Source organism: Vicia villosa, unplaced genomic scaffold, assembly GCF_029867415.1.
Source record: "Vicia villosa cultivar HV-30 ecotype Madison, WI unplaced genomic scaffold, Vvil1.0 ctg.000349F_1_1, whole genome shotgun sequence".
Taxonomy (NCBI): Eukaryota; Viridiplantae; Streptophyta; class Magnoliopsida; order Fabales; family Fabaceae; genus Vicia; species Vicia villosa.
Window position 1 is genome coordinate 1,038,877 of NW_026705156.1, and position 22,916 is coordinate 1,061,792.

General features: G+C 34.6%; 2 protein-coding genes and 2 pseudogenes across 2 annotated transcripts; 3 read left to right on the plus strand and 1 right to left on the minus strand.

The window, feature by feature from the left end:
- Positions 1-255: 255 nt before the first annotated feature.
- On the minus strand, positions 256-2,466 carry LOC131627118 (very-long-chain 3-oxoacyl-CoA reductase 1-like). Its single transcript, XM_058897945.1, has 2 exons — positions 1,556-2,466; positions 256-1,467 (listed from the first exon to the last, which is right to left on the minus strand). Exons 1-2 carry the CDS (start codon positions 2,170-2,172, stop codon positions 1,125-1,127), a joined length of 960 nt encoding a protein of 319 aa, XP_058753928.1. The 5' UTR covers positions 2,173-2,466; the 3' UTR covers positions 256-1,124.
- Positions 2,467-7,560: 5,094 nt separating this feature from the next.
- On the plus strand, positions 7,561-8,326 carry LOC131627091 (uncharacterized; annotated as a pseudogene).
- Positions 8,327-9,503: 1,177 nt separating this feature from the next.
- Positions 9,504-9,956, plus strand: LOC131627092 (uncharacterized). The gene has a single exon (XM_058897920.1). The coding sequence runs from the start codon at positions 9,504-9,506 to the stop codon at positions 9,954-9,956; it is 453 nt and encodes a 150-aa protein (XP_058753903.1).
- A 313-nt stretch (positions 9,957-10,269) lies between these two features.
- On the plus strand, positions 10,270-11,571 carry LOC131627093 (uncharacterized; annotated as a pseudogene).
- The last annotated feature ends 11,345 nt before the right edge of the window (positions 11,572-22,916 follow it).

Here is a 22,916-nt window from a genome sequence, read left to right on the forward strand (position 1 = left end):
CTTATTTTCCAGACGCTATTTCAAATAGCGTTTTAGCTTATGTCTTATAGCTTATCATTTTTTCTTCCTTTTTTTATCCTTACTATTTTAATTAAAATTCATTTTTAACTCTTATAATTTATTTTAATTTTAAATAAAATAAATATATATTAAATATCTTTTATGTCATTTTACATTTATAAGTTAATTGAACCGCTAATTTTACCAAACACTTCAATTAGCTTATAAGCTATCAGTCTCAACCATCCGCTATAAGCTATAAGTCATCAGTCATCAGCCATCAGTCATAAGCTATAAGCTATCAGCTAGCTTATCTGTCAACCTCTATTTTTACCAAACAGACCCATAGACATTTTCTATCCAATTTAAACCCGATAATTAAAACCGTAATATCTATAAAATATTTTTAAAAAAATTATAAATACTAAACATAAAAAAATACATATAATTTTGACCCAAGCCCAACCTAGTCATAACTAACTGTCAAAAATTCTCTTCCCCTCTCCATCATGTTTTTATTTCTTACTTATGAAAAGTCTCTTCTTCTTTATTTCTCTTTGCTAAAAAAAAAAACTCTAAACTATAACATTAATATATATTCTTTTACTTTTCTATAATCTTTTCTAAAACATAATTTATATAACATCTACATCTCTCTACCAAGTTGAACCGGATCTACATCTCTACCAAGTTGAACCGGTTGGTCCTGTTCATTTTTGCGACTCTGGCTGGCTTCGGAGTATAAGAACTAATAGAGTTCAATTAGTGTACGTTGAATGTCCGTTTTTACATCAAATTCGCACTTACTAAGATAAATTCAATCAAACTCGGATAGACTATTCAACACCATTTTCAAGTAAATTATTCACATTTCTACTTATCTCTAGCGGAGTCTCATCTCCTTGAGGTGGCCTTGGTCCAATTTTCAATTATAATGGATCCAGAGCTCATAAGTGAGCAGCAGAAATAATAATTTTAAGAAAATGATGGAGAAGAGAAAGTACAAGGAAAAAAAAAAACTACATATGTAATCAATCCACTGGAACCATCATAACTCTAAATTTTCGCAGAGATGTTGATTGAGCAGAAACAGAAAACTAAATTTGGCATCATCATCATCAAAGCTAATTTGCTTCAGAATTACTAGATACTTTAATTTGCGAGTCCTTAACAAGTCCTCTTTTCCGCCAGTAAAGAAAATAACTGAGCATGTAAGAATCCAACAACACATCAGGAACCGCCCTTATGACAAACGACTGCAGAGAATGAAAAAAGTATGGCACAACCAGTTTCTCATAACCAATCCATTTCATGCATGTTTTGCTATATACCTCCGGTGTTGGAACAAACAGAGACGCCTTCATCCTTGTCATTTTCGTCGACACAAATAACGGAATCTGACATTGGATGTCAATTCCTTGATGTTTGTATTCCAAATTGGTACATGCAGAGAACATTGCAAGATACCTGTAAAATTAACATCAAGATCTAGATTCAGATTTGTTCCTAATTAGCAATTGATGAATAGAAAAGATGCATTTATGAAAGTACTTACGCTTTTGAAGCTGCATAAAGTGTGACAAGAGGATAAGAAGGAAGAACAACAGTGGAACCTGAACCAATGTTAACAATAGCACCTTTTTTCTTCTTAATCATACTAGGAATCACAGCTTTTGTAACCAAAGTTGCTCCTTCTACGTTAACCTTAATGATAGAATCCATCAAATCCAAATCAACCTCATGAAAATATCTTGCATAAGGATAGGCCACACCAGCGCCATTAACTAGGATTCCAACATCTAAACCATCAATAGCTTCTTCAATTTTTCTCATTATTTCGTCTCCGGTATTGTTCTGTAAGTCTACAACAACACACTTAACTTCGACCGTTCTGAATTTATTAAGTATCTCTTTTGAGGTTGCTTCGAGTTTGAGAGGGTTTCGGCCAAGTAAGAGAATGTTGAGTCCGTTGGATGCGAACTCTAGAGCCATGGATTTGCCGATCCCGTCGGTTGAGCCGGTGATTACGGCCCACGAACCGTATTGTTTGAGATGTTTTGTTGGGCGGATTAAGATGACGTATAGCCAGGTGAGGAAATGGAAGAGAGATTTGGATATGGAGATGAAACCTAAAGCGGCTGTTGCTACTAGGAAGAAATGTGTGTAATCCATTATTACTGGTGAATATAGAGAGAAAGTGGATAGGTTTATGTTTGAATGTGTTGTGTTAAATGTTGAGCAACGACTTTTGAGGTCAGAGAGAAATCATGAGTGTAGTGTGATAAGGATTGAAATCAGTTACAAGTGTAATAAATGGTGAAGACCCATGTGAGAGTAACTTTTACCTGTAACTGAATAGACATGGAAGGTGAAGACGGCACGACGGAGAGAGCGAGAGTTTTAGGGATTTCAATGTAATTTTTTCACTGTTTCTTTCCCTGCACATTCTGATTGAATTTTTATTACAAATATAAATAGAAATACCTACACATTATATCATGCAATTTTGGGTGACTTCTAAAGTACTGTTTAGGTAAATACTACTACTACTAGTGTCTACAACTCAACTACATAATGTATCAACTAGAATATCAACTAGAATCTTGTCCGACATCAATACATATGTATCAAATATTGTCCGACATCAATACATTATTTTAAGGCAATTTCTTATTTCACTCATATATTTTTTCGGATTTTTCTTGAAATTTCACAAACACTCTATTTTTGGAGATATATTTTCGGATATATTAAATTCTATTTTTTTTTGAAAAATAAAATTCAGAGATTTACAATCGAAGTTATTTTAAGGATATGTTCAAATATACATCTCCGAACATATATTTTTATTTAAATAGAAAAAGTTAGTTCGAAAATTCATTTTCGAAATAGATAAACATATTTAAAAGCCGCGCCAGACCTTCCCTCTTCTCCTTCTCCATTTTTTAGAAAAAAAATTTTCTCTCTACCTCTCAACCCATTTCTAGCATACACTCAAGATCAAGTTTTGAAGCTACATTCACGTGTTTTTTTACCATTCTCAATTCCTTCTACCTACTGCATTTAACATCAAAGCACTTTACACCCTCACTAACACATTTAAGTGTAACTTTATCATTTATCTTATTTTGATTTTTGGATGATGTCTTCTCATTGTTCCATCTCCCCAACGTCGATAGCTTCTTTACTGCTCTTATTATTAACCAGACGATAACATTGCTGATGATTTATACAACATTATTGATGATTTGTACAACATTACTGGAAAAATGAACGTTGAGTCTGGATATGCATCTCTGGACTCATTTCATTGGATATATGTCTCTAGATTTTCCTGATAGTTTGAATTTTGAAGTTGTTATTTTGTTATTTATGGTATTAGATATGGTGCACCCGAGTATGTTTCCCAAAGCTATTGTGAGGATGGAGGTTAAATCAGACGAAGTGAAGCATGCTAATAAACCGGATGGAGTGAATAATGATGTTAAATCACGTGATCGATCGGTAGTTGTCGAGGTAAATATTCCTGCACAATTTGCAAATAAACAAGACTTTATTGTTCGTGAACATATGCTACAATCGGCAGGGTTACAATAATCCTCATGCGACTGAGAATTAAGACATCATCAACGCGCTGCAAGTTGCTTGGATAATGGGGATGAAGAAAATCCATGTGAATACTGATTGTAAATCGATTGTGGATCGTTTTCAATTGAAGAATGCTAAAGGTGTGGAGGAGATTGGTCTACTCACATTGGTTACCAAATCTCTCTCGTCAAGGAAACTCTAGCTGCTTTTGATAAGGGTGGTATGTGTTTTATCAAACGTGAGTTGAAAGGCTCGACTCATAGAATGGCTAAAAAAGCCTTCATAGATAAAAGAGAATTTCTTTGTGCACCTTGTAGTGTTAAAAAACTCCCTGAAAACCCAAAATGCCCTTCGGAGATGCATTTCCAAAAGCATTCCAAATCAACGTTCAAGGTATTTCGGAAATGTATCTAATAAAACATCCTGTTTACACTTCAACGTTACATTTATTAGTAAATTATAGAAGATACTTATAAGGTGTGACCCCTAATACTTATTTCCACATAGAGAAGATTAATGTTATATATGTGTATTCAGTTTGTATATTCCATACGCTGTCTTACTCTATTAATCTTTAAATCTCAAGCCACATCTTTGCTGAACAATAAAAAAGTTACGAATTTCATGGTTCCTTAGGGGTACAAATATACATGCCTACATGTATTTATAAATCTTGTTCATTCATATCTTATTGATTCACCTCTAAAAAACACTATTCATCGCAGATGAATGAAATATTTGCAAAATAGAAATATAAAACTTATAACATATTCACATCTCTACCTCAACCAAGAACCATATTGTACATAAGCGTTACACCAGGGATAGACTGATGGTTATACTCTACTCGACACACTTCTAAGGTGAGCTGAAAAATAATTTGTCAACAATTCAACTTGTAAAACATCCATCTAACATTTTTTTTAAGGAAACGTATCTAGAGATACACTGATTTGTTTTTACCAAACAGAGCACAAATTATAAGTTAAGACATTAGATGCAGGAAGACCACTGCAATCAGGACCTATATACATAGTTGCTTGATCAACTTCGGCTTTCCATGTTCTTCTGTTTTAGACAATTTTTCTCGACTTCACCGTATGATACATGGGCAAAGTAATGTTACTTCGCTTGTTTTTAGGTGTTATGTCGGATATGTACTTTCAAAATTCACCAATGGGTGAATTTGAAAATACATCTCCGAAAGGACCTCTAAAAAAATGAAAATTGATGTGTTCGGATATGCATCTCCAAATTCAAGGACGTAAAAGTGAAATTTCGCCAAAAACCCTTAAAAAAATTAAGAGGTGTACAAAGATATTCCCTAGATAAAAATAGTATTAAGTTATCCAAGCCCGGTCAAACAGTTTGCAGTATTTGTTGAAATATGTCAATAAAAATTTTGTTCGTAAAAAAATAATATCTATATATTAAATGGTAAAAAATTCTTGTAACTTACATATTTTTATTATTGAATTTATATGTTTATTTTTTATTAAACTTATAGATACTGACCCATGTGCCTTATATATTGATAATAGAAAAAAAAATTATAAAGATGACAAATAAAATACGTAAAATGCAGAAATTATACATTGTAATGGTAAATAGAAAAATAGTAAATTCAAATAAAAATAAAACAGAAATTACAAACGATTTCCCTGAGCCTCCACATGCTCTTATTCTCTCAATTCCATAAATACGACATTTCTTGAAAATAATTTATGAAAATAATTCATTTATTCAATCTTTGAGCTTTCTGGGAGCTTTGAGAAATTTAACATAGAAAAATCTAAAATAAACAAAAGAAACTCTCATAATGGTGAATAAACCCACAAGAAAAATTAGGATGAACCATAAAGGTTGAGTCTTGAGCCTGTTGATTATACAACATTCCATATTTGTGGGTGTAGTTAGTAATTATTGTAAAGAATGAGAAGATAGCTCATGGAGAATGAGAAACAGACGTGGACATAATTTATAGTGAAGTGAGTCCATAGAATATGATATGGGTCGGGTGGATTGTTTTGTTGGAGGACTATGTTTTGTTTTCTATTTTGATGGCTGTTTTATATATTAAACTTTATCAAGAAAATAGGTAAAAGTCTAACTTTTATGCTATTTATTAAATTTTTAAATTATTCTTTACGAACTTGACCCCTTTAGCTAAAAAAATCAAATGATACCAAAATTGTTGAGAACATGTAAAAAATAATAACTTCAAAACCAACAAAAACTTGTTCAAAACCAGAGTGAGAGAATTAGTTTGAATTGTTTTTCTTTAAGAAAAAAGTATAACTTTACTGTTGTTAAAAATGTTTATTAAATATACTTAATTTTCTCATTCAAAATACATGTTAAATTTTATAAAATATTTTTATTAATATTCTATATAAAGTGTCATTTAATTATATATGCTTCAAAATAAAGATATATTAAGAATATTAGTATTATAGTTAAAAAATAATTTACTTTTATTTATAACAACTATCAAAATTTAAAATATCTTTTTAATTTATAAACTAGTGACCAAACTAAATGTTTTTGACGAAAAAAATTTTTAACAATGAATAAAATGCACAAAGATCACCTTAAAAATGTTTAGACAAGATAATTCTGAATTCATTCATCTTAACTAAAAGTAACATAACTAATATGTTTAAATCCAACTCCAAGAATGCAACATCCTTATATCCATGATTAGTATTGAATCCAAACTCGGATTCAACAACCCTCCTAGTCGAGCTAGGCCCACTTAAATTAGTCAAATTGAACTAACCGACCCAAGATCAATATATCGTATTTTTTATTAATGTATTTTAACATACAAACAGAGCATTCAAGGCGTATGAATAGCCATAAATGACTGGTATGGTATCAGACAGAAAAGCAGATAACCATATATGACTGGTACGGTATCAGACAGAAAAGAAGATAACCATAAATGACTGGTACGGTATCAGACAGAAAAGAAGATAACCATAAATGACTGGTATGGTATCAGACACAAAAGCAATGAACTTGATTCCCATTAATTATCGTCAGGTAGAGAAGAAGACATATCTTAATGACCTATCAATTAATCATTAAGAAATCAGAGGATACAAGATTTAGATATAGACATTTTCTATCCAATTTGTACCTCGGTAATATATATATATATATATATATATATATATATATATATATATATATATATATATATATATATATATATATATATATATATATATATATATTTAAAAAAAATTATATATACTAATAATGAAGCTAATAATACAACTTCTCACTGATTTGAATGAAAACTATCCTATAAACTACTAATTTAAATTATTATGAAAGCTGCAGTTAGACAACCCAAAAAATCCAATCTCATTCTTTCACATTAAAACAGTAACCTTACCCCAAAAGATCCCAAGAGCATAAATACCGCAGTGACTTTTGCTTAGCTGTACCATTTGCTGTCAGTGTAGCAAGGATAATTGAAGATAAAAGGTGTGGTATTTATTAGCTCCGTATCCAAAATAAGACCCGTATCATTCAATTAATATATTATTTTGAAACTGCTTTGATTGAACTACAAATTTCAAATTAATTTGTTACCGTTAAAAAAAATAACCGTTGCATCTCATTCAATTTTTTTTACAAGTTTTAATTTACTATAAAAAAGTAGTTTGGTCAATCTACCATAATTTTTCATTTACATTTAATCAATCATTTCTTTCATCTTTTTTAAATTTTTCTTCTTCTACAATGAACCCCAACCACCATAATTCTTGGTCCAATTTCATGCAAAATTGTGGCATTCCACCAATTATCCCAAATCAACAAAATGCATCCAATAATCCAAACTCACATCATAACTCAAATTTTCAAAATCCTACTTTTATCCCAAATCAACAAAATTATCCACACTTTGGAAATTACCCATTTTATTATCAACACTTTCCATCTCAATCAAATAGTCCCACTATGTTTCATGGAGTTCAAATGGATAATAGTCATGTGGAAGCAAATGATCAAGAGCCTGAAACACCACAATTTTGTACTCAAGCTCAAGATGGGTTGGAAACAATCAACCTTGATGAAGAAGTCAAAACTACACCGGTTACGAATATGTTGAAAATAAGACTTATGGATTTGGCATGCTTTCTTTGGGGTAGCGGGTTCAAACAATGATATCAATGTGCTGAACCAATCTGATGTCTTCAACGATGTTATGCAAGGGAGAACTCCTGAGATCCATTATTCAGTCAATCGACATGAATACAACATGGGCTATTATCTATCAGATGGCATTTATCCTGAATGGGCTACATTTGTGAAAAGCATCCCAATGCCACAAGGGGATAAGAGAAAATTGTTTGCTCAACATCAATAAGGTGCAAGAAAGGATATCGAACGAGCATTCGGAGTTCTCCAATCCCGTTTTGCGATCATACGTAACCCGACTCGATCTTGGCACTTGGATGCACTGAAACGTATAATGAACACGTGCATCATATTGCACAACATGATTGTTGAAGATGAACGTGCAACATATGGTGGCAATTTTGATTATTCTTATGATCATTTGAGCAATGACCCAATTGCACCACCGGACGATTCTAATAATGATTTTCAAGAGTTCTTACGTAGAAGACATCATGTTCGCGATAAGCAAATTCGTCGACACCTTCAACAGGACTTGATAGAACACATATGGGAACGTTTTGGACATGAGAATAATCAGGATTAGAAGTTATTTTAAACGTTTATTATTTTTTATGGTAATAGTTTATTTTAATATTTATGACTTTTTTTTTTGTATTTTGGTATAACTTATGTGTCATGTCATGTAGTATGTTACTTAATATATTTTCATATTTTTTTAATTTTTTATCATTTAATATAAAATATAAATTTGAAATATAATGTAAATTTTGTGGGACCCATATTAGAGTTTTAGGTGAGTAGTATGGATATTTAGAAAATATAGATAGATGGTTTAAATAATTTGAGAAGTGTGAAGTAGTATATTATATTAGATGGGACCCACTTATACCACCAACATGAGTAGTATGAATGTGGGTGCTCTAAGACCACCTCCAGCGGTGGTTCCTCATGAGAGTTTGCCAGCATGGCAATGATTTGGGGTCCACTTTTTCTTTGCTTTGGAGCTCCACCTGGCCATCAGTGTATAAACAAGCAACGGTTCTTCAAATTTTTTTTTGATTTTAATAATAAAAGTAGCCGTTACCAATGGCTAGTTTCTTTTTTTTTTCTTTTTTTTTTTAGTTATTTTTTAGTTATAAATATAGTTTTGTGAAAAAAATTAACCAACACAAATTTTACCAACACTTATATTTTCTCTTCAATTTCAATTTTCTCTCTCACAATTTCATCATTTTAATTCAAATTTTCATTTTTTTTTTACTTCAAATTACAATTGTTTAGGTCAAATGGATCCTAATCATTTTCATTATCAACAAGCTATGTTCAATTTCATGCAAAATTATCAAAATCCTAATCCTCAAAATTCTCAAATTCCACCGATGCCACCATTTTCTACTCAAGTTCCACCATTTTCTACTCAAGTTCCACCATTTTCTACTCAAGTTGGTACTGAAAAAGAAGAAAGGGTTGTTGTTAAAAAAAAATCTCGAGAGCAATTTGCAAGGGATGAGGATATACTACTTATCCAATCATGGCTCAATGTTTCAAAGGATCCAATTGTGGGAGTTGATCAAAAGGCTGAGAGTTTTTGGGTAAGAGTCGCTGCCAATTATAACCAATATCGTGGGGAATCGCGGGAAAAGTTAAAGGGATAATTAAAATGTCGATGGCATCGAATAAATGGCTTGGTTCAAAAATTTGTTGGGTGTTACAAACAAGCTGTTAATGGAAAGAAAAGTGGGACATCGGAGAACGATGTCATGGCCACTGCAAATGCATTTTTTGCTCAGGATCAAGGTACAACATTCAACCTTGAGTACGCATGGAGATTGTTAAAAGATGAACCTAAATGGATGGGAGAATCGATTGAAAGTTCTTCAAAAATAACAAAGACTTATGCTAGTGAGGCATCATCGGAGAACCCAAATACACCTTCAAGTTATGAGTTTAACTCATCATCACCAATGGAGCGTCCAATGGGACAAAAAGCAGCAAAAAGGAAGGGTAAGGCAAAGGAAATTCCAAATGAAACGCAAGATGCAAGGAATAAAAGAGCAATGTTAATGGAAAGACTAGCGCAAAGTAAGGAGGACGAGATAGAATTAAAGGTAGTGCAACTAATGATGAAAGACACTTCTACTATGAGCGATAGTCAACGAGATATTCATGAAAAATATTGTAATAAGATGAAAAAAAATATGGAATGTAGTTAGTATCTACACCTATGTAACATGGTAATTAGTACCACTTTAATTTATCAACACCTATGTAACATGGTAATTAGTACCACTTTAATTTATCAACACCTATGTAACATGGTCATTAGTACCACTTTAATTTATCAACACCTATGTAACATGGTCATTAGTACCACTTTAAATTATAATAAATATTATGTTATTTAAACTAGCCGTTATTCAAACTAGCCGTTATTCAAACTAGCCGTTATTCAAACTATTATATATACTACCACTTATGTCATTATTTTCTCATTCTCATCTTATTCTTCTCTCATTATTTACTAAAATGGATTCAGACGATTCAGATAATTACGATCAAGAATTTTGGGAGTTGGTTGAAGAAGAATTTATGGACGACAGTGATGAAGAACAAGAGCTTCAGAATGAACTTCAATTTGGAAGTTCCTCTAGGCCAAAGAAAAGAACAACGATAGATCGAGGTTGTGAAGAAGGGCATAATCGATTGTTCAATGACTACTTCTCGGAAAATCCAGTATACACAGATGTTCAATTCCGAAGAAGGTTCAGAATGCATAGGCATGTATTTCTTCGAATTGTAGATGCCCTTGGAAATCATGATGAATATTTCCAAATGAGGGTCGATGCAACTGGTAAAACGGGTCTTTCACCATTGCAGAAATGTACATCTGCTATTCGTATGTTGGCGTATGGGTCTGCTGCTGACATTGTAGACGAGTATGTTCGAATCGGTGAAAGCACTTCAATTGAGTGCTTACAAAGATTCGTTCAGGGCGTGAATGCTGTATTTGGGGCTGAGTATTTGAGAAAGCCTAACAACACTGATGTTGAACATCTTTTACAAATGGGAGAGTCATGTGGCTTTCCAGGTATGTTGGGTTCTATTGATTGTATGCATTGGGAATGGAAAAATTGTCCTGTTGCATGGAAAGGACAATTTTGTTGAGGTGATCATGGTAAGCCCACAATCATGCTTGAAGCAGTGGCATCACAAGACTTATGGATTTGGCATGCTTTTTTTGGTATTGCAGGTTCAAACAATGACATTAATGTGTTAAACCAATCTAATGTGTTTAACGATATTTTGGAAGGACATGCTCCCAATGTGCAATATACAATCAATGGGACACCATATAATATGGGGTATTATTTAGCAGATGGTATATATCCTGAGTGGGCTACATTTGTCAAAACCATTTCAATGCCACAGGGAGAAAAGAAAAAGTTATTTGCTCAACATCAAGAATCAGCTAGAAAAGATGTGGAGCGGGCATTTGGAGTGCTTCAATCTCGATTTGCAATTATACGTGGCCCAGCACGTGCTTGGCACATGGACACCCTCAAGCATACCATATATGCATGCATCATATTGCACAACATGATTGTTGAAGACGAACGACATACATATGGAGGTAATTTTGATTACTCTTATGATAATGTGGATGACAACAACTCAACAACCGAAACATTTAGCGGTCCTCATCCGAATCTTGCAACAAGACTACAAAGAAGAGCAAGTATTCGAGAAAAACAAGTTCATCGTCAACTTCAAGGAAATTTAGTCGAGTATATTTGGGAACGTTTTGGACATGTAGATGATGAAGTTTAAGTTTAATTTATTATGTGATGTTATTTATTTTTATTGTTTTTAATTATATGTCATGTATTTGAGATTAATATTAATTATCATTTTAAATTATAAGTTCAATTTGAATTTTATTTATTTTATATCAATTTTAATTTAAATAATAAATATGAATAAAATATTAATAAATAAAGTAAAATTGTGGGACCTAATATGGGTTCTTAGTTGCACCATTGGAGATAAAAATTAGTTGAGTTGCTTCAAGCTGACGTGGCTTAATAGGTCCCACAAGGAACCCAAAAATAGGTTCACCGTTGGAGATACTCTAAGAGACTATATTTTAAAGTTGTTGTGTTTGTAAATCTTTGTACGACACCTACTGCAACATATATTCATGACAGAATTCAACGACACATATATGAAAGCAACATATATCAATTCAACAACACAACTTACAGTTGTAATAATTTCCAAAATAGTTGCGAGTTGCTTCTTCTTCATTTTATCATCACCATATTATAAATACAACATACTCTTTCTCTTATTCATCACTATAAATACTACAATTTAATATATTTATCAATACTACCAAGGTTGAATTGCTTACTCTAATAGCCTAATTAAACGCATGCAGGAACTCAACAATAAGCCGATACATACATGCAGGATTCACATAAATTGCACAACAACCACAAAATGCATCATCATAAAAGCTTCACCTCAGCATTCGACACAACAACAAACAAATGCATAGAATAAGGCTTATGCTTATGAATATCTATATAGTTAGCTTTATTGCTTATGAATAAGGCCTATGCTTATGAATATCTTTCATCTTCCCCATTCAGTTTTTATACTATATAGTGTGGCTTATGCTTATGAATATCTATATAGTTAGCGTAAAATATTCTATACTATACACATGTCTAAATAATATGGTGGCATATCATTTAATAAGGTCCGATGCTTTATTGGAGATGGAGAAACAACCAGCTTGTGGATGGAAAAATGGTAAAAGAGTGAAACCGACATATGAAGCAGGGATGTGTGCAAGGCGGCTGACACACTAAATGTATCAGCAAAAACATAGACCAGAGGTAATAATTTATCTATATATTGGCTTTGTTCTGTGTCTATCATATGCTATATTAATAATAACTTTTGGACTTGGATTCTATATAGGATAGCAACATCGAGTTTTGGAGGAAGTTTGTAGTTGAGTATTTTGCTCCTAATGCTACGAAGAAGTGGTGTGTCTCTATGTATGGAAGTATCTGACAAATTATTCTGCAAGAACCGACACATTATTCAAATCACCGTGTCATCAAATTTTGGAAATGGTGTTACGGTGGTTCGTTAGGGTTGTTCTGAGTTGCTGTAAGTTGAATGTGTGTTAATGGTGATGGAAGGTGAGAACTATACGTGAACAGGGAAGAGAGTAAGTGATACAAACTGCAAAACCAAAATGCAACAAATACTACACTTTTATAGTCGCACATTATTTTATACAAAGAGTAAGTGAGTGTTTATAAAACCAACACACATACATGCAAATGAATTGAAAACAGATTAAGTGAATGAGCTGCTTTTCAAACCAAAATGGGCTTAGGCCCAAATGACATATTTTTATAATTTAAAAAATTGATTAATAAAAAATATTAATGAAAATAATTTAAGAAATCGAAAATAAATATATTAGTAAAAAAATGTAAATAATAAAAAATACAAATTTCACATTGATATAAAAAATTAATAAAAAAATTAAAAAATGCCACGTGGAATGCCAATTTAGACAAAAAAATTTAAGGGATGTCAAGTGTGAAGATTTCCTAGCCATGTCTGCATGGGGGACACAATTTAGAATATGGGTTTCTTAAGAGGGGAATCAAAATTTTCTTTAAGGGGGAATATCAAATATCGCTTATTTGGTAGGGGATATGGTATATTAAACCATTTTATTTCTTTGTTTCTCTTTGATAAAAAAATTAGCGAGATACCCGAGCGTTTTCACGGGTACTGTTGTGGTACGTACGATTTTATTTTTAAATTATAAATGAGAAAAACAAAATTATCTTACGAAAAAGAGTTTATTGTTTTTAAAAGAAAGACATATTTTTTAAATAAAAACAAAATTATTTTACAACAATAATATATATTTCAATTTTCTAAATATTATCTTAAAAAATATTCTATCTTAAATTGTAACTAATTTCAAAATAAAAATATTAGTAACATAAATAATTAAAAAGCAACATATTTTCTCGTGGTTGGATTCATAAATTATTTTAATTTTTTTTTAATTTTTTTTGTTTATCACCACCGGTTTAGTCCGGTTACTTTTATATTTTTAATTATATAAAAAATATAATAACTCGTAGATTCGCACAAATTCTGATCTGGACACTGTGCGTTTGTACGGGTACTGGTTCACTACGCACATATATTTTTAAAAGGTGAAAAAACAGAAAGACAAAATTATTTAACCAAAAAAGTTTATTATTATCTAAATATTAAATTTGTTTTGACATTATTTATAATAATATTTATGCAATTATTTAATATTATAAATATCAAATAATAATATAGTATTTGAAAATATTATTTTAATTATATAAATAAATATTAGTAACATAAATACATACGCTTTGGTTGTGTTCGTATTCATACATTATTTAAAATATATTTACTTAATTTCTTTAATTGTACAAAAATATAATAATCAGTGGGTTCGCACAGATTCTAATATGGATAGGAGTGGCAAAACGGGTTGTGGCCCGCCTGGTCAACTCGCATACCCGTCAAAAAGTGGCAAATTGGATTGGGATTTTGGGCCCGCCGCGTCGCCCACCAATACCCGCCCCTCCAAAGCCCGCTGACCGCTAATGCCGGCTCAGCCATAGCCCGCCGCTTCCAAAACCCGCCTAGCCTATCCGTTCATCCTGTTCCTCCTTAAGTCCGCCCTTTTTTAGTTAATTCTAATAATTCTTCTCTTGAAGATGTTCGCAAAGTGAGATCTATTAACTCGCGAAACCTTAATCCTGGTCTGCTGAAGCTCTTCCCCTGGACTAGAGACTTCGTTCCTGCAGCAGCTAATCAATCCTCAACTCAAGTTTGGATTCGCATTCACAGTTTGGCACAAGAGTATTGGAGGCCCAAAATCTTATTCGCTATTGCCAGCAGCATAGGGACACCTATCTGCATAGATTCTTCTTCAAACAAACCCTCCTTCGATAGGGCTTTTGGTCATTTCGTTAGGGTTTTAATGGATATCGATCTTGAGAGAGATCTTACTTACAAGATCCTGGTGGAACGAGTGGGTTTCGCCTTCTTTGTGGAAATTAAATATGAGAAGATCCCTCCTTACTATAACTTCTGCAAATGTATTGGTCACAGTAGAGACAGTTGTAAACGAAGATTGGCTGCAGAACAAAAGCATGAAGGTAGGAAGCAAAACAAGGATTCTGGCAATATGCAGGAACAGCTCAATGACAGTCACAAACATCAATCCCATGGAGTCCAGAGTAACAACAATTCGGGTGAAACATAACCGATTAAAGTCACTGAGCATGGTCTCAGTTCCCCTACGGGCGCTCCTATCCCCATTGCTAACAACTGTATTGATATCAACTCTCTTGAAACCATTCCCCCAGTTAAGCATTGTCCTAATCCTGAGCCTCCTATTTTATCCCCAAACAACAATACCTTACTTGGCCTTGAAACACCAGTTTTGGACCTCATTCCTGTGGATCCTAGCTCTGATGAATTGGTCTTTGTAGATGCGACACAACAGATTGGTACAAATGACCCTGCAGTTTTAGCAAGAAACAAGAACACTCAATTTCTCCAAGAGGCATGGGGAAATTTAGCAGACGAAGATTCAGATAATGATGATGAGGAGTTTGATCCGGAACTCCTAAAGTTTCAGCTTGTCAAGTCCAAATCTCAGAAAAAGAAAATTCGTCAAAAAGCCAAAGCAAAAGTCAGTTACCTCACCAGATCTCAATCTGGTACTTCTAAACCTTCCCAATGAAGTGCATTTTCTGGAATGCACGGGGTCTTGCCAATTCCCCCACAAGATTGGTCCTCTAAATTTTTCTCTTAACTCATAAACCTGATTTTTGCTTTCTAGCCGAACCTTGGATGGATTTACAAAATCTCCCCACTAATTTTCTCAATAGACTCAACCTTCATTGTTTTGCGACTAACCTTCGTATTAACAATCTCCCTAACCTTTGGTGCATATGCTCTAAAAGCCTTTCCCCTCAACTAATTCATATTACTGACCAATTCGTTTCCTTCAAAGTTGTTTATGATTCTGTCACGGTTTATCTGGAAGCGATCTATGCCTCTACCAACATTGTCAATCGCAGGTTACTTTGGAATGATCTTTCTGGTCTTATCCATCAATACACTGGGCCTTGGTGTTTTGCAGGAGATTTCAATGCCATTGTTGGTGCTCATGAACATAGGGGCAGTAATTCTCCTTCTAGACCATCTATTTCAGACTTTCGGGATTGAATTGAGCAGCATTGTCTGACGGATCTCCCTACTCGTGGACAGTTTTTTACTTGGTCTAACGGCAGGGCTGGTTCTCAATTGGTGGAAAGACGCCTTGACAGAGTTATTTGTAATCAATCTTGGATTACGACTTGTAACACTTCTCATGTTTTCACCCTTCCTAAACTTCGGTTTGATCACTTCCCCATTTGTTTGGATGTCAGCTTCTCTGCTATCAAGGTCAGGTCCAGTTTCAAGTTTCTTGGTATGTGGACGCTGCACGATAGTTGTGAAGCCCTCATTGCGGACAGTTGGTCTCAGCCAGTGTACGGTTGCCCTATGTTTGTTCTGTCGCAAAAGCTCAAACTTTTAAAGGATAAACTCAGGATTTGGAACAAACAAGTCTTTGGAGATGTTCATGCTCTTGTTAAAAATTCAACAAATCATCTTTCCGATATACAAAACCAAATTCAGATCTCTGGCATGACTTCTAGTTTAAAGTCTCAAGAAATTAAGGCCCAACATGATTTGGAAGAAGCTTTGGCTAAAGAGGAATTCTTTTGGATGGAAAAAGCTAGGCTGAAATAGCATAAAATGGGAGATAGAAACACCTCATTCTTGAGTTTACGCGATGGTGATTGTATCTTACTGGATCCTGCAGATATGGCTGCTCACGCAGTTAGTTTTTTCACTAATATTTTCGGTTTTGCAGGTACGGTGCAGGACTCGAATCTGTTGGATGTTATCCCCACTTTGGTCACGGATTCAATGAATTTCACGCTTGCCTCTCTCCCATCCATGGAGGAGATCACTAATGCGGTTTTCAGCCTTCGTAAGGATAGTGCCCTGGTCCGGATAGTCTCGGTGGTGTTTTCTTTCAAACTTATTGGCCTATCTTTAAGCATGGAGTTTTTAATGCGGTGTGGCAATTCTTTAAAGAGAGTTGGATGCCTAACAACTACAATGCCAACTTGATAATTCTCATTCCTAAAACTAAAGCTGCTGATTCTATGGATAATTTCCGGCCCATCGCTCTTGCCAACTTCAAGTTTAAGGTTATCTCTAAGATTCTCGCGGAGAGGCTCTCGGTCATTATGCCTTTTCTTGTGACCAAGGAGCAAAAAGGTTTCATAAAAGGGAGGAATATTGAAGATTGTTTTCGGCTCGCTTCCGAGGTTGAAAATCTTCTGGATAACAAAACCAGGGGTGGGAACATTGCTATTAAAGTGGACATTTCCAAGGCTTTTGACACCATCCATTGGGATTTTCTCTTGGCTGTTTTGAAATTTTTTTGCTTTAGCTTGACTTTCTGTCACTGGATTTCGACAATTCTAAACTCTGCTCATATGTCCATTGTCTTCAATGGATCAGCTCACGGTTATTTTCCTTGTAAGCGTGGTGTTCGTCAAGGCGACCCCCTTTCTCCTCTTCTCTTTTGTCTTGCGGAAGACGTCTTGAGCCGCCATCTCAAAGCCTTGGTCTCGTCGGGTTCCCTCATTCCCATGAAAGTTAACAAAACCTTCAACATGCCTACGCACTGTCTTTATGCATATGACATTTTGATTTTTTTTGTAGAGGAAAAACTTCCAATATTGCTGCCCTCATCAATCTATTCCAGAATCACTCTCTTGCTTCCGGTCAAATCATCAACAACTCTAAATCCTTGATTTATTGTGGTTCAATGTCGGAGCATAGATCTAATCTTTTTTCTCAGCTCACAGGTTTCAGATGTGGTTCGTTGCCTTTCGATTATCTCGGGGTTCCCATTTTTAAAGGTCGGGTTAGACACGCTCATTTTCAAGCGTTAGTTGATAAAATGATTGCTAAAATGGCTGCTTGGAATGGTTCGACTCTTTCTTACGCCGACAGAGTTACCTTGGTCAGTGCGGTGGTTCATGGTATGATACATATCATTCTATCTCTTCTTACTCTTTGCCTGTTTCATTAATTAGAAAGGTGGAGAATGCTTCGAGAAACTTTATCTGGAGTGGCTCTACTAATTCCAGGAAGCTCGTTACAGTAGCTTGGAATAAAGTTTGTCAACCAAAGTTATTAGGCGGTCTCGGTTTACGCTCTCTCGTTGTGCTTAATAATGCCTCAAATCTCTACTTATGTTGGGATTTTCTGAACAGTATGGAGGACTGGGCCAACATTCTTCGTGCTAGGGTCTTACGAAAGTTTGGTTTCATCCGTCATCATATTTTTTCGTCCTTATGGAGCAGTTTAAAACCTGAGCTTTCCTGCTTAACCTCCAATATTTCTTGTCTGCTTGGCAAGGGTGATCGAGTCCGATTATGGAAAGATTCTTGGTGCGGGCCGCCTCTTTTGAATAGCTCCTATTTGCAGCCTCTCTCCCTTATTGGAATAGATATGGATATGTTGGCAAGTGAGGTTATTAGTAATGGTGCTTGGAACATACCTCCCGAATGGCTCACTTTAATTCCCTCTCTTATTCCTGTTTTTTCGAATTTTGTTCCTAGCTTGTTCCCGGACTTAATGGTTTAGCCTTCAGCTGCGGACGGGATGTTAACGATGAAAGAGGCTTACAGATTTAAAGTCCCCCCTGCTCTGAAGTTGAATTGGGCTGGCAGAATTTAGAATGGTGACATTCCTCCCTCTAAGGCTCTCCTAGCTTAGCGTATTATGCACGACAAGATCCCTTCGGACGACGCTTTGCAACTTCGCGGTTGTACCTCATGTTCTATGTGCAGCCTCTGTCAGAAGACTTATGAAACCTCCTTCCATCTTTTCTTTTGCTGTCCCTATGCTCTCAAGATTTGGAATTGGTTGCGGAATCTTCTTCAGTCGAATATCACTAGCTTCTCGAAGGATACCATATGGGATCTTTGTGGGTACAGCAACTCTCCCCTATGCTCCCTCATCATCTCGGCGTCGATCGTTATTATTTTCTCTCATATTTGGCAGACGCGCAACAATGTCAGGTTTCTCAACAAATCTCCGTCGGGTCAGCCCGGTTTTTCCAGCATCTTGGCTCAGGTTCGTATGATTGGTTACAACTCTATTATGCGTGCTTCTTCCATGGATGATTTCCGTATTCTTAATTTTTTCCGGATTAAGCCGAACTATCCTCGTGCTCCCAAGATTCTGGAAGTCCTATGGCAGCCCCCACTTTTGGATTGGGTTAAATGTAATTGTGACGGTTCTTACGATAACAATGCTTGCGGTAGTGGTGGTATTTTCAGGAACTCTCTTGGAAATTTTCTTTTAGCTTTTGCCGAGCCTTCTTCGGGTTCCAATTCCTTACATGCTGAATTCTCTGCTATTTTTAGAGCTATCGAGCTTGCTAGAGATAAAACATGGTTGAAGCTTTGGATTGAGAGTGATTCTTCTATTGTAGTTCAAGCTTTTTCAAAGGATGTTTTGGTTCCTTGGCAGCTTAGGAATAGGTGGTTAGAGTTCAAAAGTATTATAATGAACATGTCTTTTGTGATTACTCATATTTTTCGAGAAGGTAACACTTGTGCTGACTTTTTTGCTAACCTTGGTCGCACGGTTCCTTCTCTTACTCTGTTTGATACCATCCCTCTAGATATTAGATGTGATTTTGTAAAAAATAGGTTGGGGATGTGTTTTTACAGATTTTCTCGTCATTGAGAGGGTTTTGGCCTAGTCCCCCCTCTCCTTTTTGTGTATCTCGTTTTATTTTAATTTATCAACCTTATTCAAAAAAAGAAGTAATAACAACTCTTGGTGGTTTTATTTTATACATTTATTTGTGAATATATGCAATATTTTTTAAGTAAAATTTATTTAAAAAATGCTTTATAGAAAATTGTTCTAAAAAATAAGTGAAAAATCTAATTGAAATGTAAAAAAAGTCTATTAATCTATTAAAAGATGAAGAAAAAATAGGCGGGCAAGTCCGCCGTCCGCCAATCCGCCACCTTGGGGTGGCGGCCTAGATTTCCATGCTCATTTCCACTTGGCGGGCTTGTCTGTCCTGCTATTTTTTACATGCATAAGGCGGGTCGACCTGCCCGTTTTGCCACCCCTAAGTATGGATACCCCTACGTTCGTACGGGTCCTGGTGCGTTACGTTTTTTCAAAAATAAAAATTATTTGATTCGATAATTTTAATTTTTCCTATATACAAATTATATTTGATTTTCCATTATTTACAAAAATAATTGAATATATAGTAAACTTGTTCCCATTTTTTATCACTTTTTTTTATCAAAGGTTACTACCATTTTTTCCCCCTGCCATATAGGCCACTTTTGATTTACCCCCTGAAACTTTTTTGTTGTTGTATATGTAACATTGCCATTAGAAGATTTTCTTGAGTTTAACCTTGGGGTAAAATGACACACGCCCTGAGCATATGTGGCATGCCTAGTGTTATTTTTTTTTTTGTTTTTCATTTAATCTAAATGCCAAATTTACATACCAGTGCCACATCATATAATTTCACTTAATATATTTACAAAACCATTCTAGTTTGTTCTTCTCTATAGCACATGCTTCTTCGCTCAAAATAAGGTATTCCTTCTCTAAATCGTGAAATTAGGGTTAGCTAATGGGGGGAAGCAGAAATTCATCGATTGGAAACTTCAATGGAAGAGAAATACCAAGGTGTGGTTGCAATCTTTTAATGAAGATGTGGGTTTTGAAGACACAGAAAAACCCTAACAGGAAGTTCTGGAGGTGCAAAAATGTTGGAAAGGTATTTCTTATTGATTCGTCGTTTTTTATATTTTTTTCCGAAATCTCATTCAACCCTAATGTCTTAACGCATAGTGATGATTCCTGCGAGTTATTCATTTGGGACGATGAAGTGAAAGAATTGGTATTGAGTAGTCAAAATCATGAGATGTTAAGAGGTGAAGAATTGGATGGTTATCTTAAGGAATATGGCCAAGAGTTTGGGAAGGAGTTTGCCAAAGAATTTGTTAAACAGTCAAGCTCAAAGAAGGTGGAGAAACCGAAAAATGTTGTTGCAGATTGAAAGGAATAAGAGTTTTTCGAAGATGGTTGCCCTTCTTGCATCATGGATATTATTTTGCTGTTGTGTGCAAAATGAGTTAACTAAATTGTAGTCTTAGGGTGATTACAGGTCAATATAATATTTCTGTTAGAATATGTTCAGATGTATGGTACATCCCATTTATCATGTTTTGTTCTATTAATAATTCAGTGTAATGATAACAATGTAATGTTACTTATGGTTTAATGAAAACAATGGCATATTAATGTTTTAATAACAGATATTGTTATAGCATCACAAAAAGTGGTACCATTACAACATACTGTCATAAGCATTATAAAAGGTGATACCATTACAAGATACTGATATAAGTATTTCGAGATATGTTTATAAGCCTTAACAAAGGTATTAACATTAACATTACAAGCCAATTAAGAATAGAATTAACAAAAAGCATAGACTTAAAAACTTCATTCAATTCACTGAGTTAAACTTTTTGCAATATCTTCCCAAGATCTCAGTGTCCTTAGAAATGTCCCTAACTTATGGTATGCGATAACCTGAGTGGTTTCTTGAGTTAAACTTCCATCTTCATCCTCAGGTATGAGCATTGGTTCTGTGTTGTTTGATCCAGGCCTTTTGATTGACTTAGTTTTCAAGGTCTTCAACCTACCACTTGATCTTTTGGGTAGCTCATGTTTCACCTTCTTAGCAGGAGTTGCTTCATCCTCATTATTTCCATATAACTCATAAAACCTTTCATCATTAGTAACAGGTGCAAGTGCAGTCTTTCTTGGTCTTTGGAAATTATTTCCTTGACAGTTTTGGTTTGACGAGAGTAGTCATGTTAACTTGGGCAACAATGTTATCAACTTGTGCAATAGTGTTGTCAACTTGTGCATCTGGTAGTTCATATGTTCCTACAACACTATCCACTTGTGCATCTTCCAGTTCATTTGTCTATGCAACAGTGTCATCTGGTAGTTCATCTGCATGTGTAACAGCTACTTCATTTGCATGTGCAGCAGCTTGTTCATCTGTATATGCAGCAGTTTGTGCCTTACCTTATTTAGCATAATGTCTAGGAGCCTTTCTATATAACAAATAAATTAAACACAGTTATATCAACCCAGTCCAACAGATAAAATCATAACACTATTAATAGTTGAATACAATTTTACCTTTCTTTTAAGTGCCTCTGGATTCTGAGAAGTAACCTCTTGAGTTATGTCTCATTTGATCACATTTGGTACATCTATAGGTAACTCCAACTCTCCTTATTCTTGTACTACCATCACCCAATTCTCTGAATCTAAGTTTCTTTAGTCTGCCAGGTCCCTTCTTGTACAAAGGTGGGTTTAACTCACCTGGTTCAACTATTGGCCACATATCCATCCCATTTATTGGGCTTATTGGAACACTATATACCAATGCATATTTTTGCCTAGAGTAGTAATCATCTACATACTCCTCTGATTTTTGTTGCCTATATGCTAATGCTGCACATGCATGTCTACATGGAATACCTACTAAATCCCAAAACCCACATGAACAAGTTCTTTTTCCAACATCAACAACAAATTGCTGAGTGTTGTACGCATGTTTTACCTCCCATTTATCACCCATAGACCAACTTGAAGTCCATTTCCCACTCATATAGACCTCTTTATCCATTCTCTTTCTAGGAATGTGAATTATCATATGTTCCCACCTTTCTAGTTTCGTAGTTGTTGTAGAAATTCTATTCATTAAATATGTCCTAATCATTCACACATTGTTAGAGTAGGTTTGTCCTTAGCACCAAGTATTGTTGCACTAAACGATTCTGAGATGTTATTCATTAGTACATCACACTTAGGATATATGTTAAAAGCATGCTTACATCATGATTTTGTAGGAACATTCATCATCCACTCCTAAGCCTTTG

What these genes read in the sequence shown, in the direction of transcription:
- LOC131627118 (XM_058897945.1), bottom strand. Translation starts at nt 2,172, where the DNA reads ATGGATTACACACATTTCTTCCTAGTAGCAACAGCCGCTTTAGGTTTC. An exon ending in CTTTATGCAGCTTCAAAAGC is followed by an intron (nt 1,468 to 1,555) that starts GTAAGTACTTTC and finishes TTAATTTTACAG; the next exon opens with GTATCTTGCAATGTTCTCTG.
- LOC131627092 (XM_058897920.1), top strand. Translation starts at nt 9,504, where the DNA reads ATGGCCACTGCAAATGCATTTTTTGCTCAGGATCAAGGTACAACATTC.